Raw genomic sequence first — 17,691 nt, forward strand, 5'->3', positions numbered from 1 at the left:
AAATGTGCAAGTCCAAATTGTCATTCAGTAACCTATTTCCAAATTGCAATTTGGGTTTACGAATCACTATTGGGAAGGGGGCGTTAGGGCATCCCTTTCAAATACCGATTCACAATGGTATGCACAATTGTTGGGTTCGCACTTTATCGCCATCTCAAATGGGGAAGGGTTCACAAAGGACCCCTTCTCCTTTAAGAATGGTAAAATAATATTTTTTAAGAGTTGCCCGGGGTCTGTTGGACCCCTAACTACTTTAAAAAAATGAAACTTAAACAATTATGGCTGCTTAAAAAAATGCTTTATTTAAAAGCAATAGCATACATGGTAGTCTGTTGACACCAGCAGGCCACCATCCCTGTGATGCCAGTAAATCACAGTGGGTCACAAATTGCAACCTGCCTCATTACTATTCTTGAGGTAAGTCGATTTGCGAACCACTATGAATCACTATTGAAACTCAAATGAGTTTATACATTAGGAATAGAGAGTTCCTAAATTCGATTCACAAACAAATCTAAATTAAGAAATTGCTATTCCGAACTTTTAGACATCTAGCCCATAGTTAATTTCTAGCCTACTACTGTAGTGGTACATGGGAAAAGGACTTATTAAAAGACATGTATACCCAAGACTGCTCCCAGACTTCCCCTCTCTCTCATTGTTGCTTGCTTGTTTAGCCTTCATCCTGTCTTTTTTCTTATATTTAATAAAACATTTCAAGCATTTTTAGGTGTAACTTGCACAGAGGTTTGAGTATTATGCAGCCTCCTATATTCTTGTTGAGTTATATCTCTTAATGTTCTTCATTCTTCCAGACTTTAATATAGCACTACAAGGATTTGTCCGTCAGAGTTCTGTGCACAAAGATTCACCAGGGGCTACTGCTTGGCTTGCCGTTGATGGAATTAATGCAATGGATTTCCATCAGTTTTCCTGCACCCAAACAGCAAGAGAGAAGGCTCCCTGGTGGAGCTTGAATCTGGGAAAGACCTTCAGAATATCAGCAGTCAGAATATTTAACAGAAATGACTGTTGCCACAAGCGCCTGATGATGGCTCAAATTCGTGTTGGAAACTCTCCGGATGGCAGGAATCCTATGTAAGTCTTTGCTGTTTACTTTAAGTAAGCAATAATGTTTTGAAACCCTATTCTACTCCCAGCGTTAATAATGCATCAAAGCTACAAAGGAATGTCTATAACCTTCTTCCTCAGCATTTGGTGGCTATTAAGTTTTGAAGCCACCTAAATACCAAGGACCAAAACAATATGGAGACTGGAGTGCAGATTCCGAGTTATTCCATTTGGCCTGTCAATATATATGGGGGACATCCATGGTCCACATCCTACCCAGAACATGGACGTTATATTTGTTTCAGGTTTTAGTTTCACACAGTAAGTCTGTGGTTGGGCGAGTCAGCTACAGCAACCAAGGTTAGGAAGGAAACTGTTACTTCAAACTGACCAGTTGGCAGAACTGACAAATGCCTTAGTGAGGATGCATTTACACTATGCAAAGTAACCTGCTCAACAGTACCATAATCTTACCTGTAGGGTTTGAAGTTTGCAGATAAAAGCAGCCTTAAATATTGTCATTTCCATTAAAATGTGTGAGGCAAATGGTTCATTATATGGTTTGGTTGTACAACCTCACCATGTAATAAAGTTAACATTCTATATCAGGTAGCTATGTCTCAGAGCAGTCAGACGTTATCAAAGGGACAATTGTAAAACATTTAGAAGAACCAGAAAAGTTGAAAAACTAGAAAACCCCACACTATGCCAGATTGTTGACAATTCTTTTTTAATGGTTTTTGCAATTACCATAGGCAAAAAGATTAAGTGTTGCTGGAAACACCCATAAATAGCTTGTCACACACATCATTTTAGTAAAATCAAATTGTCTTGGCTAACACGGACCTAAAAAAGCCAATAGTGCAGCCATTGAGAGCCAGTGTCTTGCCTTTGAGAAAGCAAGAAAGAAAGGAATATGCGAGGCAAGGACTACAGCAAGAAGGAAGGCAAGAAAGAAAACAAGAAGGAAATAAAGAAAAGAAAACAGAAGAAGACTGCAAGTAAGAAAGCAATAAGTAAAGAAAGTAAGCGAGAAGGAAGAAAAAGGAAAGAAAGAGACAGGAAGGAAAGAATGTAAAAAAGAAATAAAAAAGAAAGATGGAAAGAAAGCAAGAAGGCAGGAAGGAAAGGAGGAAAAGAAAAAAGGAGAGAAGGAATAACAGGTGGAAATAAATATGGATGCAAATAAAAAAGAAGAGAAAGAAGAAAAAAGTGAATGAATGAAGCAAAAAAGTAAGAAGGACAGTTGGAAAGAAAGAAGGAAGAAGGCAAGAAGCAAAAAAATCAGGAAGAAAAGAAAACAAGACAGGAGTAAAAAAATCAAGAAAGGAGAAAAAAAGTCAAGAAACGGGGTAGGAAAAAAGAAATAAAGAATTATAGAAAAAAGAAACAAAGAAAGAGAGTAGAAAGAAAAAATAAAAAGAAACAAAGAAACAAACAATGAAGGAGGAAGGAAAGAAATAAAAAGGTTACAAATGCTGCAAATGAAACATGATAAAAGGCTGATTTTCTTCCTGAAAACATTTCTTAAAGAACTATTTGTGAAATTAGTCCAGAATAACCATGTTCTGAAGCATTGTCTGCTCACAGATTTACATGCATAATATTGTAGCTTTTGGTTTATGTACTGCCTGCACAGTAAAAAGAGAATACCTTAATACAGAACAGTTTCGAATAGATGCAATCTAATATGCAGTGAAACAGGACACTTGAAAAGGAATTTAAAATAGCATTGGCCTGCAGCAGGAACTTATAAAACTGGAATTGACCCTGTGTTATCTGGCAGAAAGAATCCTGCTATCAAATTTAACGCTGCAAACAAAGGTAACGCTAAAGCAATAATGAAGTAAAAACAAATACACTGACACCGAAGGGAACTACCTAGTGTGGGGATGTGCTATTTGTGAAAAAGATAAATGAAATCACTTAAAGTGAAGACAGCAAAAGTAAAATATGAACAACACAAAAACGGACCAATGGATGAAGAGGTTGCTGAATTCCCCTTTAAGTAGGTATATTATATGTATACTTTTAGTAAAATCAATAGGTCATGGCTAACACCAGACCTAAAAATAAGTTGTATTTTTTTCTTTAAAGAGACACTTCAATGACAAAAATCCACCAGAGGGTTCCGGATGTATGAGTTTTTAAAGAAACAATAATTCAAAGCTTCACAGCAATCATTGTACGTTACTTTGACTTCTGGTTTAGGGTTAGTCACAATGTGTAACTTGAAAATGGCTCCAAGGACACTCTGATGGTGATCGGTTCTAACAGGAAGCCAGACACAGGGATCAATATGGTCCAACAGAACAGTTGCCTCACGTAGGAAACATTATCCAGTCTAGTTTCTGACTCCATGGGCAAACTGTCATAGGAAATAATGTAGTGGCACTGATGGATGCTGAAGAGGCCAAAAATGCTTTGCAGGTATCTGGGGTATTCCTCGGTCCACCCCACTGTCCATGAACATTGTAGGGTGACTTTGGTCTCATGGGCCTATGTCATTTGAAGTCCAGGTGAAGTCCAGCCAAAAACCAGTTATCACAGGTCTACTGGTCCCTGGTTGAAAGACAACCAGTGGTTCTCTTTAACTGACTGTAACTCCCTTTCAGGGAGACCAAACGGTACTCCGACAACTCTCCTGGATCCAGAAAACTTGGGTAAAACATTTGAAGGTTGGGATTTGGTCTCCCTGTTTGTGATTTTGGAGTTCATGGGTGATCAGGTGTTCTCGGCTACCAACACAACAAAGCAAGATTATTTTGATTTTATGGCCCTGTGGTTGTAACAGGGAAGCACCCAACTGACCCTTGGATTCACCTTCTCTGTATTGAGGGATGGGAAAGACATTTCCTCATGCTAGGCACCCCAGCCACAGTGCTTTATTTGGTAGCCCCAGTTGCAGCTGGTGGAGTCCAGCCTTTTGTGCAGCTTCTCTAGGCTGGATGATGGAAACAGTGAACAATTCTTATTCAGGGCTCTCTCCATTTCTGAGCTAACCTTAGGTCTGGGTACCAAGGGCGCCACTTTTATGCCCACTAAAAACCTAAAGGAATGTGCCAACTAACTAGCAAATGACAATAATTCTACTACCGGGAAGGACGTCACAACTCTTCCCTCAGCAGGCCTTTTGGGTTCCTTCCTGAGGGTTGTTCACACCTCTCCTCAGTAAAGCAGCAGGTTGTATTGAGGACAGCAGCCTGGATGCAACTATAAACAGTCACTGTCTTAAGTTGCCATTTGCGCAAAAGTTACATTAAATTCTATTCAGCAACATGTCAGGTTTAAGGCAATAGTTCATTTGATATTGTGAAGTTCTATTTTAAGTAGTCCCATTCAGAGGTTAGCACTAGCAGTAAGGAACAGAAAATATGAAGACTCCCACAACGAGAGGAACATTAATTGTTTTCCTTTTAAAAAGAAAATCTGATTACGGTATTTTCTTTTTGAAATGAAAGAAAGAATACTGTTTGCTACAGGGCTGTGTCCTTCAGGAAGCAAAATGCATTGACAGAAACCACCATGACAGTGGTTCCTGTCAATGTCTTTATAAATGACCGCCTGCTTGGTGGTCATTTATAAATAAAGTGGGTGGCATCTCTAACATGTAGACAGCGTAATTTATTCCATCATAATGAAGGACCCACAGGCTATCTGCCTTAATTTAAAACAGGCCCTAAGTTTGGCACATCATCAGGCATATAGCCCAAAAGTGATTCCCAGGTGTGATCCATTTTAGCACTTTTTCCCTTAACTTTGCTAACTAAACACTCTATAACCAAAACACTCCACACGATAACACAGGATCATGGATGGTGGAGATTTCTGCTTCCAGAGGCTGGCACTGTTACAGTAGATGCATACTCCCTTTATGATGAATTTTAGGTTCTATAGACACTTTTCCAAAAGTAAAGTTCTAAGTCTGCTATGAAAGGGTAACCCAGAACAGCGTTGATTGCTGCTAACTAATACTTCCGAAAAAATTGACCCAAGGAAATACCACCATATATGTCTCAGAGCACCCCATAATCCAACTAACATCTATGAATAACATAGGAATACATGGAATGGAATGTTGTGGCCACATAGCATACACCATGCTATAGATCCTGTTTCCAGCCACATCTCTGTGTAATGTGCCAATATGTTGCAATGAATAGCCCCACAGGACAATGCTCACCTGCCAACCTACAGAACCAGTAGCATTTCAGAGCGATACTGAATACAGCTTGGAGATCAGAAGAATAGGAGGTTCATAATGTTTCTATTGTGCCATCTCTCTTTTAGGCAATGTCCTTATTGTAGAGTTCCTCATGCATTGTTTAATGTACTTAAAAGCAGCCTTTTCTCCACCTCAAAATTTCCATTTACAAGAGTTAAAACAATTACCTGTATCCCCAAGAAACCAATATGCTCCTTCATGCCCTGTTCCTGCCATTTATCATACGGACCAACCTTCACTATATGTAAAGTCCATGTTCACTTCACTATATGTAAAGTCCATGTTGAAATGGAAATGAGTTGAATATTTGGCTAATCACCCTGTAATGGCCTTAAATGATAAAACCATACATAGTGGGAATAGAGCCACAAGGTATGTAATTGCCTATGCTTTAGAAGTCATGCTACGTCACAAGCAGACCTGCCTACAACCTCTTGCTTCATATGGACCCAAAACGTATCAATTTCCATCAAGGATCAATCGAACAATACTCAGAGCTGGGATGAATAATTGCATAGTTTTCATTTGGTAACTCCTCTGCACATTTTGAATTGAGAAGCATTTGATTTTATGGGGAACTCTGAGCTGGGAACTGTTCCGACCATAGTGCATTATAGAGCCTCTTAGAAGCACATATCAATAGTAATCAGAAGAGCCTGAAATAAGTACAGAACAGGGAGGAGTATTTATTTTTATTGTGCCCATCAAACCACACCAAGAGATAAAGAGAATGAATCACTATTGTAAATCACTGCGTATGTCGGCAAATAAGGGAGGGCAACTGGCCCTAAAAAGATCAAGTTGTAGTATATTTCTAATTCCCAAAAATTTTATATAGGCCATTGGCCAGAAAAATTATGACTGGGTTTTAATTTCAAATTCCTCTTCTTGATTTATGGTCAAAAGAAGTATCCCTGATTTTAAAACTAATCTTTTCTCCACCTCCAAAGAGTGTACACAAGTAACATGTCCACTCTGGTCCTACATTCAACTTCATACGACTTCCCATAGTGTTAAGTCTGGATTAAAATGGATGAGTTTATAAGGAGATGTGAAGGTGGGTAATACCCCTGTGGAGCCCACAATTTTAAAAGTGTATGTAACATGGTACAGAGGTAGGGGATACATAGTTGCCTGTGTCACAGGAGCCTTGACATATCCCAAGCAAATCTGCCTATCACTATGTGGACCAAAAATATATCAATTTCCAGCAAAGTCCAATCCAACAAGATAGGGAGATGGGAATATAAATACCACAGAGCTATTGTAATGCCTCAGTGCCACAAAGATATCTCTGTAAATAGTAATCAGAATGGACTTAAAGAAGTGTAAGACTATGAGTAGTATAACTTGTAACTATTAAATGACTTCAGGGAGGGTGATTGGCCTTAAAAAGATCAACTTGCAGCGTATTCCTCTTTATCAACCATTTGAGATATGCTACTGCCCAGCTAAACCATAACTGGGTTCTCCTTTGGTCATCTATTTGAACATAATCATTGTCATGTATTATAGGTCATATTGTATCCCCTCCAGAACCATCCTAAACAAGAAGCAGTCAACACAAACACTTACTTGATGCCCAGGGAGACTAACACAGCAGGGACTAATATACAATTTATATTTGATGTATTGAACATCTGTCTCAATGGATGTCTCAGGCTCAAGATCTTGTCATGTGTCAGACCTGCCATGAATACATTCAGACTGGGTGGACTAAAACTGAGAAGAGCTGGTCTGCTCTAGAACCCAGACCTTTTTCATATAATGTCATATCAATATTGAGAGCAACTACTTGCCTATGTTAGTAGCATGTTTTAAAGATATTCCCAGTTTGAGAATAACTGATGACTGGTTGGGAACAAAACCAATTTATAAAAGCAGCTCAAGTAACCATTTGGACAAAGCACCTTGGATACCTTAAACTATTGACCTTCCTGCCTGTTATTGGAGTGTCTAATACTTCAGCTTGGGCCTAGGTATCCTTTGCAGTCCAGTCCAAGCACTATATTTCCACTGTACCACTTTGGGATAGACCTGAGCCATAAACAAGGTCTCATAAAGTACCTACATTCTCCAACTTCTCTATTTCCACTAGTATAAGGGTACACCCATCCAATAGGAATTTGTTAATGTATTGATTGTTGGGCTCCTAGACAAATCTTTTACAAAGGAGCAATGTCATCTTCACCTATTTGTACATATTGCTTTCATCTGGCCTCTAAGTACTACTGTCTGGGATGGTCATGAGTGAGGGAACTCACTTTAAATCCTTTTTAAGCTCCTTCTGATATCGGTATGTTTCTCATCTTCTTTGTACAATTAATATGGCCATGGAGTAAATCAGCTTTCCTCTTACAACACCCTTAAAAGCATCAATACCATCTGCAATGAGGTATCTTTGTTATTGTTGAGTTCAAATTACACGTCATTTTGGGTTTGTATTGCCTTTCTCTGCAAAGGATGGAGGTTACACTTGAATATCTTTCTGTGATGTGTATCGAGGTCCTGAGTCATCAAGCAAAGATTGGAAAATGCAATGAAATATTGCCAGCCAAGTGAGCTGGAGACCACACATTATTACTACAGAGGATATGGCATTTTCATGACACTAATTTGTATATGCATCAAATGTAAATATATGCCTTTACACCCAGCCTATGTCTCTCGAAATGTCTGTAAAACCCAAGTTATTTAGTGCACCGTATAGTTTCTTAGAAAATGAATTAGGAGTCCTTCCACATTACCCTAATCTATCTTCAGCTGCATACTAAACTGAATGAAAGTCCCTTCACACAAGTATATCCTGTCAATTCTGAGAGCTCTAAGAGAATGTCTTCCAAAAAAAAATTTCTACCCTGAGTTAGGGGAGAAGAACAGGATAGTAGACTTTGGCCAATTTTAAGACTTAGAGTTCCTCAGACCATAAGGTTCTGCTTTTCTTTATCTATAGTTAAGTCAGGAACTAGAAAGTAACTCTAGATGTAAGACATTTGCTATCCCATTCCCCATTGTAGAGCATGTGGAGTAATAGCTCATATGTACCATCCAGCTTTGATCTGCCTAGTAAAATGTGTCTTCAAAAAGATATTTTAAAGCAGTTCCCTCTTAAATATTTGCATATCCATATCCACTCTACAGAGAAAAGTTAAGACCTTTCACATTCAGTAATACAGCACAGTGAAACAGAAAACTTCAGCATCTTTTGAAAAAATCTCTATAAAGAAATGGAAGCCTCGAAGCATCAGGGTGTTACCCCAGAGCAAAAATAGAAACAGCATCATATTAAAAAATTAACTATGAAGATGAAAGAGTTTCTCCTATAAGACAGTCAGCTTTTACTGGGTGATCCCCTTGATTGTGAGCCCTCATAGGGTGAGCAGCACCATGCCATCCACATGCTCCCTTAGCAAACAGAGTAAAGCAATGTTAAAAGAAGTGGTGAAGAACCCTCCACACATAATTAATCAAAACACCGCACTACAGCAGTTCAGAAAAAGGAAACATTAAACTCTCATGTTGCAGTTATGTTTCGCATGATTCACTTTTCGATCACTCATCATTATCTAGAAGGTAAACCAACTGAGAGGGTGTCAAGTCTCTTAGTCCCTTCCTCACATCACTTCTCCTGTGTGATCTAGGCTTCTTCCATCTGCTCACTCAACTCCATTTCAGAGAGTTTATGGCGTGTTTCCATCTTGAAGTTTCCCTTAAATGTACCATTGTCCAACAATGGGATGTACAGGATGTTCAGGAACTGTGCCACGGCTACTCAATCTAAGAAAAAGCTGGTTTGATAATCCTTCTCCAAATTGAAACCTATGGGAAATCTCAATCTATTTTGGACCTTATTCCTTCTACATGTGTCTGTGATGGATTTTATCAAGCGGCTCAAATGAAGGGTTGCTGTGGAAATGTCCTATAACAATGAATCCAAGTATTCATAAAATGAGAACACCTCACAGTTTTGAATACTTTTTCATTGAGTAGTAATAGTATTTTGCAAGGATGTTCTGCAACCTCTGATCATGCACTGGGTATTTGGTACTCCCATGTGTAGCCTGTCCAATTTTGCCTCATTGTAGCCATCAAAGATGAACAAATGCTTCTTCAAACACCTCCAAACATCCAGGCCCTCTTCTTCTACTTTCAAGGCTCTTAATTGCAAATTCTCTCTTTTTGAGCAGTGTTAGACCAGACAGCCTTTGAGTGGTCTGCCACACACCTGTTGCATGCTTACCTCAACGTTTATATGCATTAAATGTGATCTATTTACCACTGCTGGCCAGTGCTAAAGTGCATGTGATTCTCCTCTGAAAAAATGGTTTGATTAATGTATCCAAATTGGCACATTTAATTTGCCTAGTCCAGTGCACTAAATGTGCTCATGGCCTGTGAATTAAATTCTACTGATAGTGCCACCCACACAAGTATCACTTTAAACATGTTGCAGACCTGCCACCGCAGAGCCAGTGTGTGCTGTTTACATTAACCCCTTCTGTGCTCATGTGCTCATGACGAACTGAGCTCGTGATGACCACACCCATCTTCATTGACTTTCAGCACAGGGGAACAATATGGTGAGCAGCCAAGGTGTTAACATGTCAACTTGGTGTTTAATACTCCTGGTCAAGCTTTAAGCTCTTCTTTCATCACACATACGTCATGTCTAAGGTAGTCCCTAGTTATCTCATAGGGCAGGGGTGCCGAGAAACTAAAGTTAGGATGAGTACTTTTAAATTGTGCACGTCCTGGGAAAAAAAACACCTACATTCATTGGGAATTCCTTATAACACTTTTAAGCTGTATTTCCTGATTGAAAAGGAGTAACTCGGTTTAATATAAATGCAATGGTAATGATAAATCCTCTTTACTGGAAAAGTTGGATTTAACATTTCTATTTACTATAGCTCTTTCAGCTCTGTGTATGGGCAGCTTGTCTCTAAAACACATCTGGGATGAGTCACAGCTAGACTATGCACATTCTCTTTAGACAGCCACACATAAAGGAAAGGTATGTTGGGTAAGGTAAGACAGGATGGATGGAGGAGCTGATGGAAGGGAGGAGCTGACACTAACAACTGAATATGCAGTGTCATGTCCCCACACAAAGGGTTCATTTCCCCCTTGTAGTAAGTCTGGAGTAAAGGCTGAGAACGTAGAACCTCTGTGCACATCAAAGTACCTCTTCTAAGTCACCTCCACTTCAAAAGAGCAACTGGATATGAGTACAGGATCTCTGGCCCAACCAAATCAGACACTTATGGACCTGTAAAGAAACTCTGCCAGGAAGAGGGATTACTCTGCTGCTACAAGAACGGTCACTCTGCTGGAATAACTGCTGTTCTGCTGTGATGCCCGGATGCCTGCTATGCTCTGTCCCAGCTGAACAACAGCTGATTTCCTGCTTGAACCAAGTGTGATCTCTTAGAGCAAGCTTGCTTGACTCTTGTTTTGAGACTCAGGGATATCAAAACCTCACCTCCTGCTACTGTGCCTGGTACAGTGCTTGCTGAAGTGGAACCAATGCATCTTCTGCTGCAGGAAGCAGAATCTATGCATGACCGCTGTTGCTGGAACAGGCCCAGCACATCGCACTTGAACCAGTGCTGAGCTGCAAGAAGCACCACATATCAGAACTGGTGCATCGCTGCCTCTGCAGTGTGAGAATATTGAAGCATCCCTCTACTGCATATAGAAACCCAGTGTATCGACTTCAAAACAAATGCATCACAGCTTCGCCTTCGGAACCAGTATATTACCATTGCTGCATGGGGGAAATAGGCACATCACCTCGACTGCTGAATCACTCTGACACATTGCTACCAGGATCAGGGTACTTAGTTCAGCGAGCCTTGCATGGCTCTTGTATCCAGCTGCACTCCATCATGATCGGCCTGAACTCTTGACTTTTCACCAGTCCATGGTGACCAGATAACTGTTTAAGGCGTGTATTGATCCTAATCGCTATTTTTACATTTAATCTTTAAAAATTCATATCTCAACTTCTACTTATTGGCTTTCTGTCATTTTGGTCTATTCCTATTTATAAAAGCATAATCTATTTGTATAAACTTAGGTGGAGTCTTTTTGTCGTGTTTTTACTGTGTTACTTTTTGAAGTGTTAAACAAGCAATTTACATATTGGCTCATAACGAGAGTTACTTACTAGGTTTCTGCTTGGACATGGCGTATACCTCTGCCAGCCAGAAACCCAATTTCTAACAAGCAGTTATCCATCACCCTTACATTTTACGAGTGTTAACTTTGACTTGGTCTATCGCAGTTTAACCATATAGGACATCTCAGAGCCTGGGGTGTTGAATGAGTGGCTTTATTTTCCAGATCCATCATCCTGGTTACTAGTGAGTCAGTGTCCCATCTGAGGGATTCCATTTTAGTACCTAAGTCATCTATTCATCCCATAATTTCCCATTATAATCTGCTAAACTGGCCAGTAAATTTAGTTAGTTAGGGTCATAGTGGATTGCCTCAAAGATAATGTTTCTCCTTACCAGGAGTTCCCACTCTGCATTTGATTTTTTGGATCTCGATATGATGTCCCATATTCCAGCAAGACCTTTGGTATATTTTTCCTTAGTGGCCTCTGAAGGTAGATAAATGTACAGTTCTCACAACATCACACTCAGCAAGGGTGTCATCAGAATCAGTTCAACTAAGCTCAAGCTCCAACTGAGGGGGCATATGAATGCAAAGTAAATAGCACACGACACACTAGCAGTCAGGGACAAGGAGAAACTCTCCTAAGCACACACTGAAATACCACACAATCTATACCTTCAGAATGGAATCATGGTGCCATTGGTTTTGGCTCCAATATTCTTAGTAAGCAACTAACAAGTGCTCCCAAAACCCACCAAAAAGCATTGCAGGCAACTACAGAGCTAATTTCATATAGGAACATCAAGCCAGAGGACATCTCTGTTGTTGCAAGTGATGCCATTTAAATTATTGAAAATGTCTCGCATATCCTCGAGTTCACCACACAAGAGAACCATTACAGTGATTAGTAGTACGACTACTCTGTATGTAATAATGAAGCTTGTTCAGTTTTATTGCAGAGGTAGGGTGGCTATGTGAATAAAGAGTTTATGATTTTTCTTTATTTGTTATTTCTTGTTGAAAAGACAAGAGTGGGAATGCAAATGCATATGTACATGAGCATGTCAGTGAACATGTAATGGTGTTGGGTATATATTTAATGTTAAATGGACGTTTGTAGGAATAGCTATTTGTGCTTGTATGTCTTGAAAGGTGCACTGTTGCCTAATGCACTTTATAGAGGCCGATTCCGATCTCGGTAAATAGGGCACCAAATCAGGTTCGGCATTAGCGGATCCGATTCGGAGGCTGAATTTCCGTCCGAGTCGTACACTGGTCCGGACTTCGAAGTACGATGCGACAAGCACAAAATCTCCATCCGAATCATTTCCGGGTCCGAACCGCTCCGTACGACTCGGTCACAAGCAAACCGTGGCGTGCAATGGAGACGTTTCACAACAGAGCTAGTACGATGCTCGATTCGGACAGCCGGATCGAGTCCGAGGGTCCGGCTCACAATAGCTCCCAGAGTTGGACTTCAGGGGTCCACGTCGGACCCCCTGTTACCCGCAGCCTTATGATTTGGACAAAAGGAGAGACACATGGGCTCCCCAACACAGGCATGTACGGTGCGGATGTCACCGACGCGTACCCACTGTAGGGGGGCACACTTGTCTGCGACGTACCCATTCAGTCAATGGGAGCCCATGTACGCGTCGTACGACCGGCTCCCTTTGACTTCTATGTGAGTCTGACCGAACCGAGTCTGACAGCATACGGCCGCATCGTACACACTCAGTCGGACTGCAGGAGTTCAGATTAGTTGGAACCCTCCCCCGATCCGGCTCGGTCGGAGTGCTTTCCGACCCAGATTGGGATCGGCCCCTTGATGTTATTACAACAATAAAATAAGAAAAAATGCACATTAGCTTACTCAAAATTAGTATTGTGTTCTTATTTAGAAATTTAGATTAAGTTAAATTGGATTTAATTAGATATTTTTACCTCTTTAAGAACATTTGTCACATATTATTGGAATTATATATATCTGCAGATAGTCTGCTTCCATGTTGCTGAAGGATTAAATAACATTTTCTTCTCCTTGAGGATTATTCTGCCCTTTTCATTCAAGTCACAATTTCCCCTGTTGGCACTGGTCTTCATTGCCTTCCAACTCTTCCTTTGCTGAATCTGTTTTTGTTGTCTTTTAAGACTCAGTGTACATTACCAGTGCTAACTAGTGCTAACGTGCTTTTGCTCTCTCCCTCAAGTATGGTACAATTGGCTTTAACCTGACTGGAAGATTCATTTTAAGTGTAAGTCTCTAGTAAAATGGTACTACAAAATTGAACTATATGCACCCAGGGCCTGTGACCTAAAAGCTACTAGTGGAACTGCAGCACTCAATGTGCCATCAACTAAAGTGACCCTTTAAACATGCCTCAGGTCTGCCACTGCAACCTGTAGTGCAGTCTTAAAATGCCAGTTTGGCCTAGCAAATAAATATTATGTATAATACATTATAGTCACCCCTAAGGTGGGCCCTAAATGCCCATAGGGCAGATTGCATTATATTGAAAAAATAGGAGATGTGCTCGGAAGTTTTACATGTCATGGTAGTGAAAAAAATGAGTTTTTCACTACCTTAAGGCCTATCTATTTCAGTGTATAATATCTAGAAATACACCCTATAACATATAATTAGTGCTAGCATTCTTTGATTGGAAATAGGTAAAAATGTCAAGTTTGGACTCAAATGAATTGTAATTTAAAATATTCTTTGATGGTTAAATCAGATTTCAGATTACAATTTAGAAAATTCCACTCTTAGAAAGTTAACAATTTCCTGCCCATACGCTTGATAGGCTGTCTAAGAATTTTCAGCTGCCTGAGTCTATTAATGGCTCCACCATCAAGAATGTGTATTGGACCAAGAGAGTTAACAATAGGGGACTATGATCCAGCGGTAATTTCACAGTAATTTCTCATTGCAAAACATAATTTTCCTCTAGTTTACTGCTTTACAGGTGATGGACCTTTGCCACTATGTATCACCTTCAGGAGAATTTACATAAACATGAAAAATCAAAATGCAATTAATATTTAAGCCAATTTTGAGAGTTGTGAGTATTTTAAAGGGTTTTATTTTCTAGTCAAAAGTTAAGTTTCTCTGATCCTTTATTTATTAATCAATTTTCAATCAGGTTACAGAATTGAAAAATGGGAAGAATAGAATTAATATTGAACGTATTATAGATTGCAAACAAAGCACTCCATAAAGAAAAGGGAATGAGACATACAATGTCAGTCAGAACTATTTAAAGAGTTTCAGGAAAAATATCATTCAAGAGTGACTTTTGCAAGGCTAATCAATAATTAATGATTGGCAAAAATCTCCCATAAAAAGAAATAACTGCATAAGACAAATACATATTTTCAAATCCAGTTAGTCAAAAGCATCAAACTTAAAGATTTAGCATCAAAATCTGTCCTGACCTCTCAGCTGCTCTTTCTCTGCGCTCGTCTGGTCATCTCTGCTCCTCTGTGTCCGACAAAGATAAGCTGTTCCTTGAATGGCCCACCCTTCACAAGACCACAGAAGAATGTGATCTGCCATAAAGCAAGGTCAGCCTACACCTCCCTAAAATATGTGAACAAAGCCCCCTCCTCCCTCTGTGTCTCCCCTGATGCAATCTCCACCCAGCCTGCACCCGCAACGTTCACGTACCTAACCAGAATGATGTCTGATCATACCTGCTCCCTCTCCTCACCTCTCCTGACACGCCCCCTAAAGCGTCATTATTTATACCCTAATTCTTGGCTGAAGAAACTCACATTGTGATTGGTTGGCACAGGTGACATAGGGATCTTAGCATCCTGTTCTCATCGCAAGTCCAACCCATACCGGTTCAGACAATAGGGACTTAATGCTAAGAATAATAAATACCATGTATCAAGGGATTGTCATATAGCTACTATATATCTTTATATTGTGTTAAGTTAGCATAGGCTCATTAAATGTTTAAACGCCATTTTTCCTTTTGCTGCTTCTGCACACGACACTTAATTGTTGATTTAGCTTTCAACCCAGTAGTTCGTTGTGGTTTACATGAGAATAATATGTTATTACTCTGATATCAGCTTTGCTTAATAAACTGTGTCTGTACAGAGAGTGCTGAAGCTTCAGGAACAACACGATACTGATTTGTTATGAGGTCTGATCTTCGCGACTTCATAGACATAACATAAGTGGCACTTCTGCCAACTTTGGGCTTGAGGCGGGTTTTATATTGCTTTGCTTAAGGCACAAAAACACACTTGATGCTGTTCGCATGCAGAGAGAGCTGGTGTATGCTGATGTGATCCCTTCATACTAGGACACTGAGGTATGGGCCCGCCCTAATTCAACCCAAAGAGACCTTCTTAACTATTAATATAATATGCGAGTTAGGTAGGGTGATAAATAAGTGTTGTTATACCCTTATTGATTTACAGCATGTAAGTCACCATTCACTTTCTATGGACTAGTAACTATGTTTGTTGTTGATAATATGTTTACTTGTATTATCTAAGATATTGCACCTGAGAAGACGGCATTAGTAAATAAACATTTCAAATGCTCACGTGTTCTTCTTTACTCCATGATCTGGTTTGTAATGATTGTATAACGAAAGAGTGCTCATGTGTTCCACGTAACCTGAGGTTGGTGAGTTCATGTTCTGGTTTGTCTAAACATTGGGAGTTGGTTATGACCAATGAGACACTGTAGCTAGCTCGGTAAGGGGTTTGTTGGGTACTAAGGTGAGTTTTGGGTCACCCTAATTCGCTGAGGTTCCAATCCTCTGTGCACAGTTCTGTGGGAGAACAGAAACCCTGCCACATGGCGCCCAACGTTATCGGTGGTCTTATATCGTGACACTCGAGTAGTATTTCATTCCTACCTTAACCCCTTCACTGTCGTTTCCGGTAAACGGTGGTGTCGGTGAAACCTACCTGTTTTTTTAAATAGGTCTTTATTCAAGCTTGATTCTTTCTAAACGGTTTCCTTGAATTACTACCCAGTTGTGCTACAAAGTTGACTTTGTTTTTCAGTAGTTCCAGTGGAATCATGGCTGTGGCCATTGCGCAGCATAGTCGCATTGCGGTGCGCACCCATCTACAGACATACCAGGTCCCGTTGGAGGGCATGGCTGTGATTTTAGTGGTGTGTGCAGATCCGGCGTACCCGTTCGAACTCTTTTATTCATGGGTAACGTTTCCGGCAGTGGACGCAAATTCTGGTGTGTTCCACTCTTACACACCCTCCCCTGTACCGGCTGAATATACACCGTACAGGGCACTGGAGATACCTATTGATCATTGGCAGCATCGCGTTTGGTTTATGGCGCCCTCCCCAACTCTTTATCTGCTGCGAGGTTAGGTCCTTTATCCATTCCAGGTACGAATTGGCCTGCTTTGGGTGGCTTTACCCCGCACCCGAATCACGGGGCTTGTACCCTTGCGGAAGTTCGAAGGCACACGTAGTCTCAATTGCCGTGATTCGTGCCTTAGTGCAATACATAGGTCGACATCTCCCGGGAGGTCCCCAGGGGGGTGCGGCCGTTCAAACGGAACGTGGCGGTTTAAGGCTTAATCCTGTTATGGTCAATTCGGTTTTTGGTCAGCGTCCTGTTGATAACGATGACTTCCCTTTCTGGCTAGCCGAGAAATTTGACGAACTGGAGGCAGTGTTCCCGAATTCTACTCCTGCTGATAAACATCGAATGTTGACGATCACTCTACCGAAGGATTTAACTCCTGAGCTCATTGACTGTGAAAGCTGGGGCAAAACTTTTGCGGCCGTTTATACGAGGTGTTTCGGCACACCGTCTATGTCCGCACTGCCTGAGATCATTAAGCGTGTTCAGGATGATCACGGACCGGAGGCAGCGGTTGAATTGGGTATGCGCCTGTGTGGTTCGTTTGAGATAGTATGCGATCTCATTCTCTCCAATATTAAAGGAGATGCAGTGAACTTTCAGGTGTCGAATGCTTTGGCTGCTCTGCCCGACGCCGATAAACCCAGACAGTTAGCGAAGATAGTTGTGGCCGCATATAAAACTATTGGCCGCACAAGTAGGGGTCTGAAATATTTTTCAGTTAAAGAGAAGAAAAAACCACAAGGACAGTCTGCTGCAGCAGATGTCCAACCCAAGTCCAAAAAACAAAATTGGCCTAAAAAACAGACACAGGGGAAGCAACAAGTGCAGTCTCAGGATTCTTTTCCTGCACCACAAGTTCCTGCGCCGACAGAAAAAGTTTATGATTTGCGCGATCGCGCGATGATTAAATCG

At 40.6% G+C, this 17,691-nt stretch overlaps 1 protein-coding gene across 1 annotated transcript in view; it reads left to right on the plus strand.

Annotated features, from left to right (window-relative positions):
- Positions 1–17,691, plus strand: part of LOC144827047 (pentraxin fusion protein-like) — a 339,174-nt gene that overhangs the window by 295,628 nt on the left and 25,855 nt on the right. The window contains exon 3 of the mRNA XM_078685504.1: positions 816–1,098. Coding sequence (XP_078541630.1) covers positions 816–1,098 — 283 coding nt within the window. The remainder of the gene's footprint in view (positions 1–815; positions 1,099–17,691) is intronic.

The sequence above is a fragment of the Lissotriton helveticus genome, chromosome 4_1, assembly GCF_964261635.1.
Source record: "Lissotriton helveticus chromosome 4_1, aLisHel1.1, whole genome shotgun sequence".
Taxonomy (NCBI): Eukaryota; Metazoa; Chordata; class Amphibia; order Caudata; family Salamandridae; genus Lissotriton; species Lissotriton helveticus.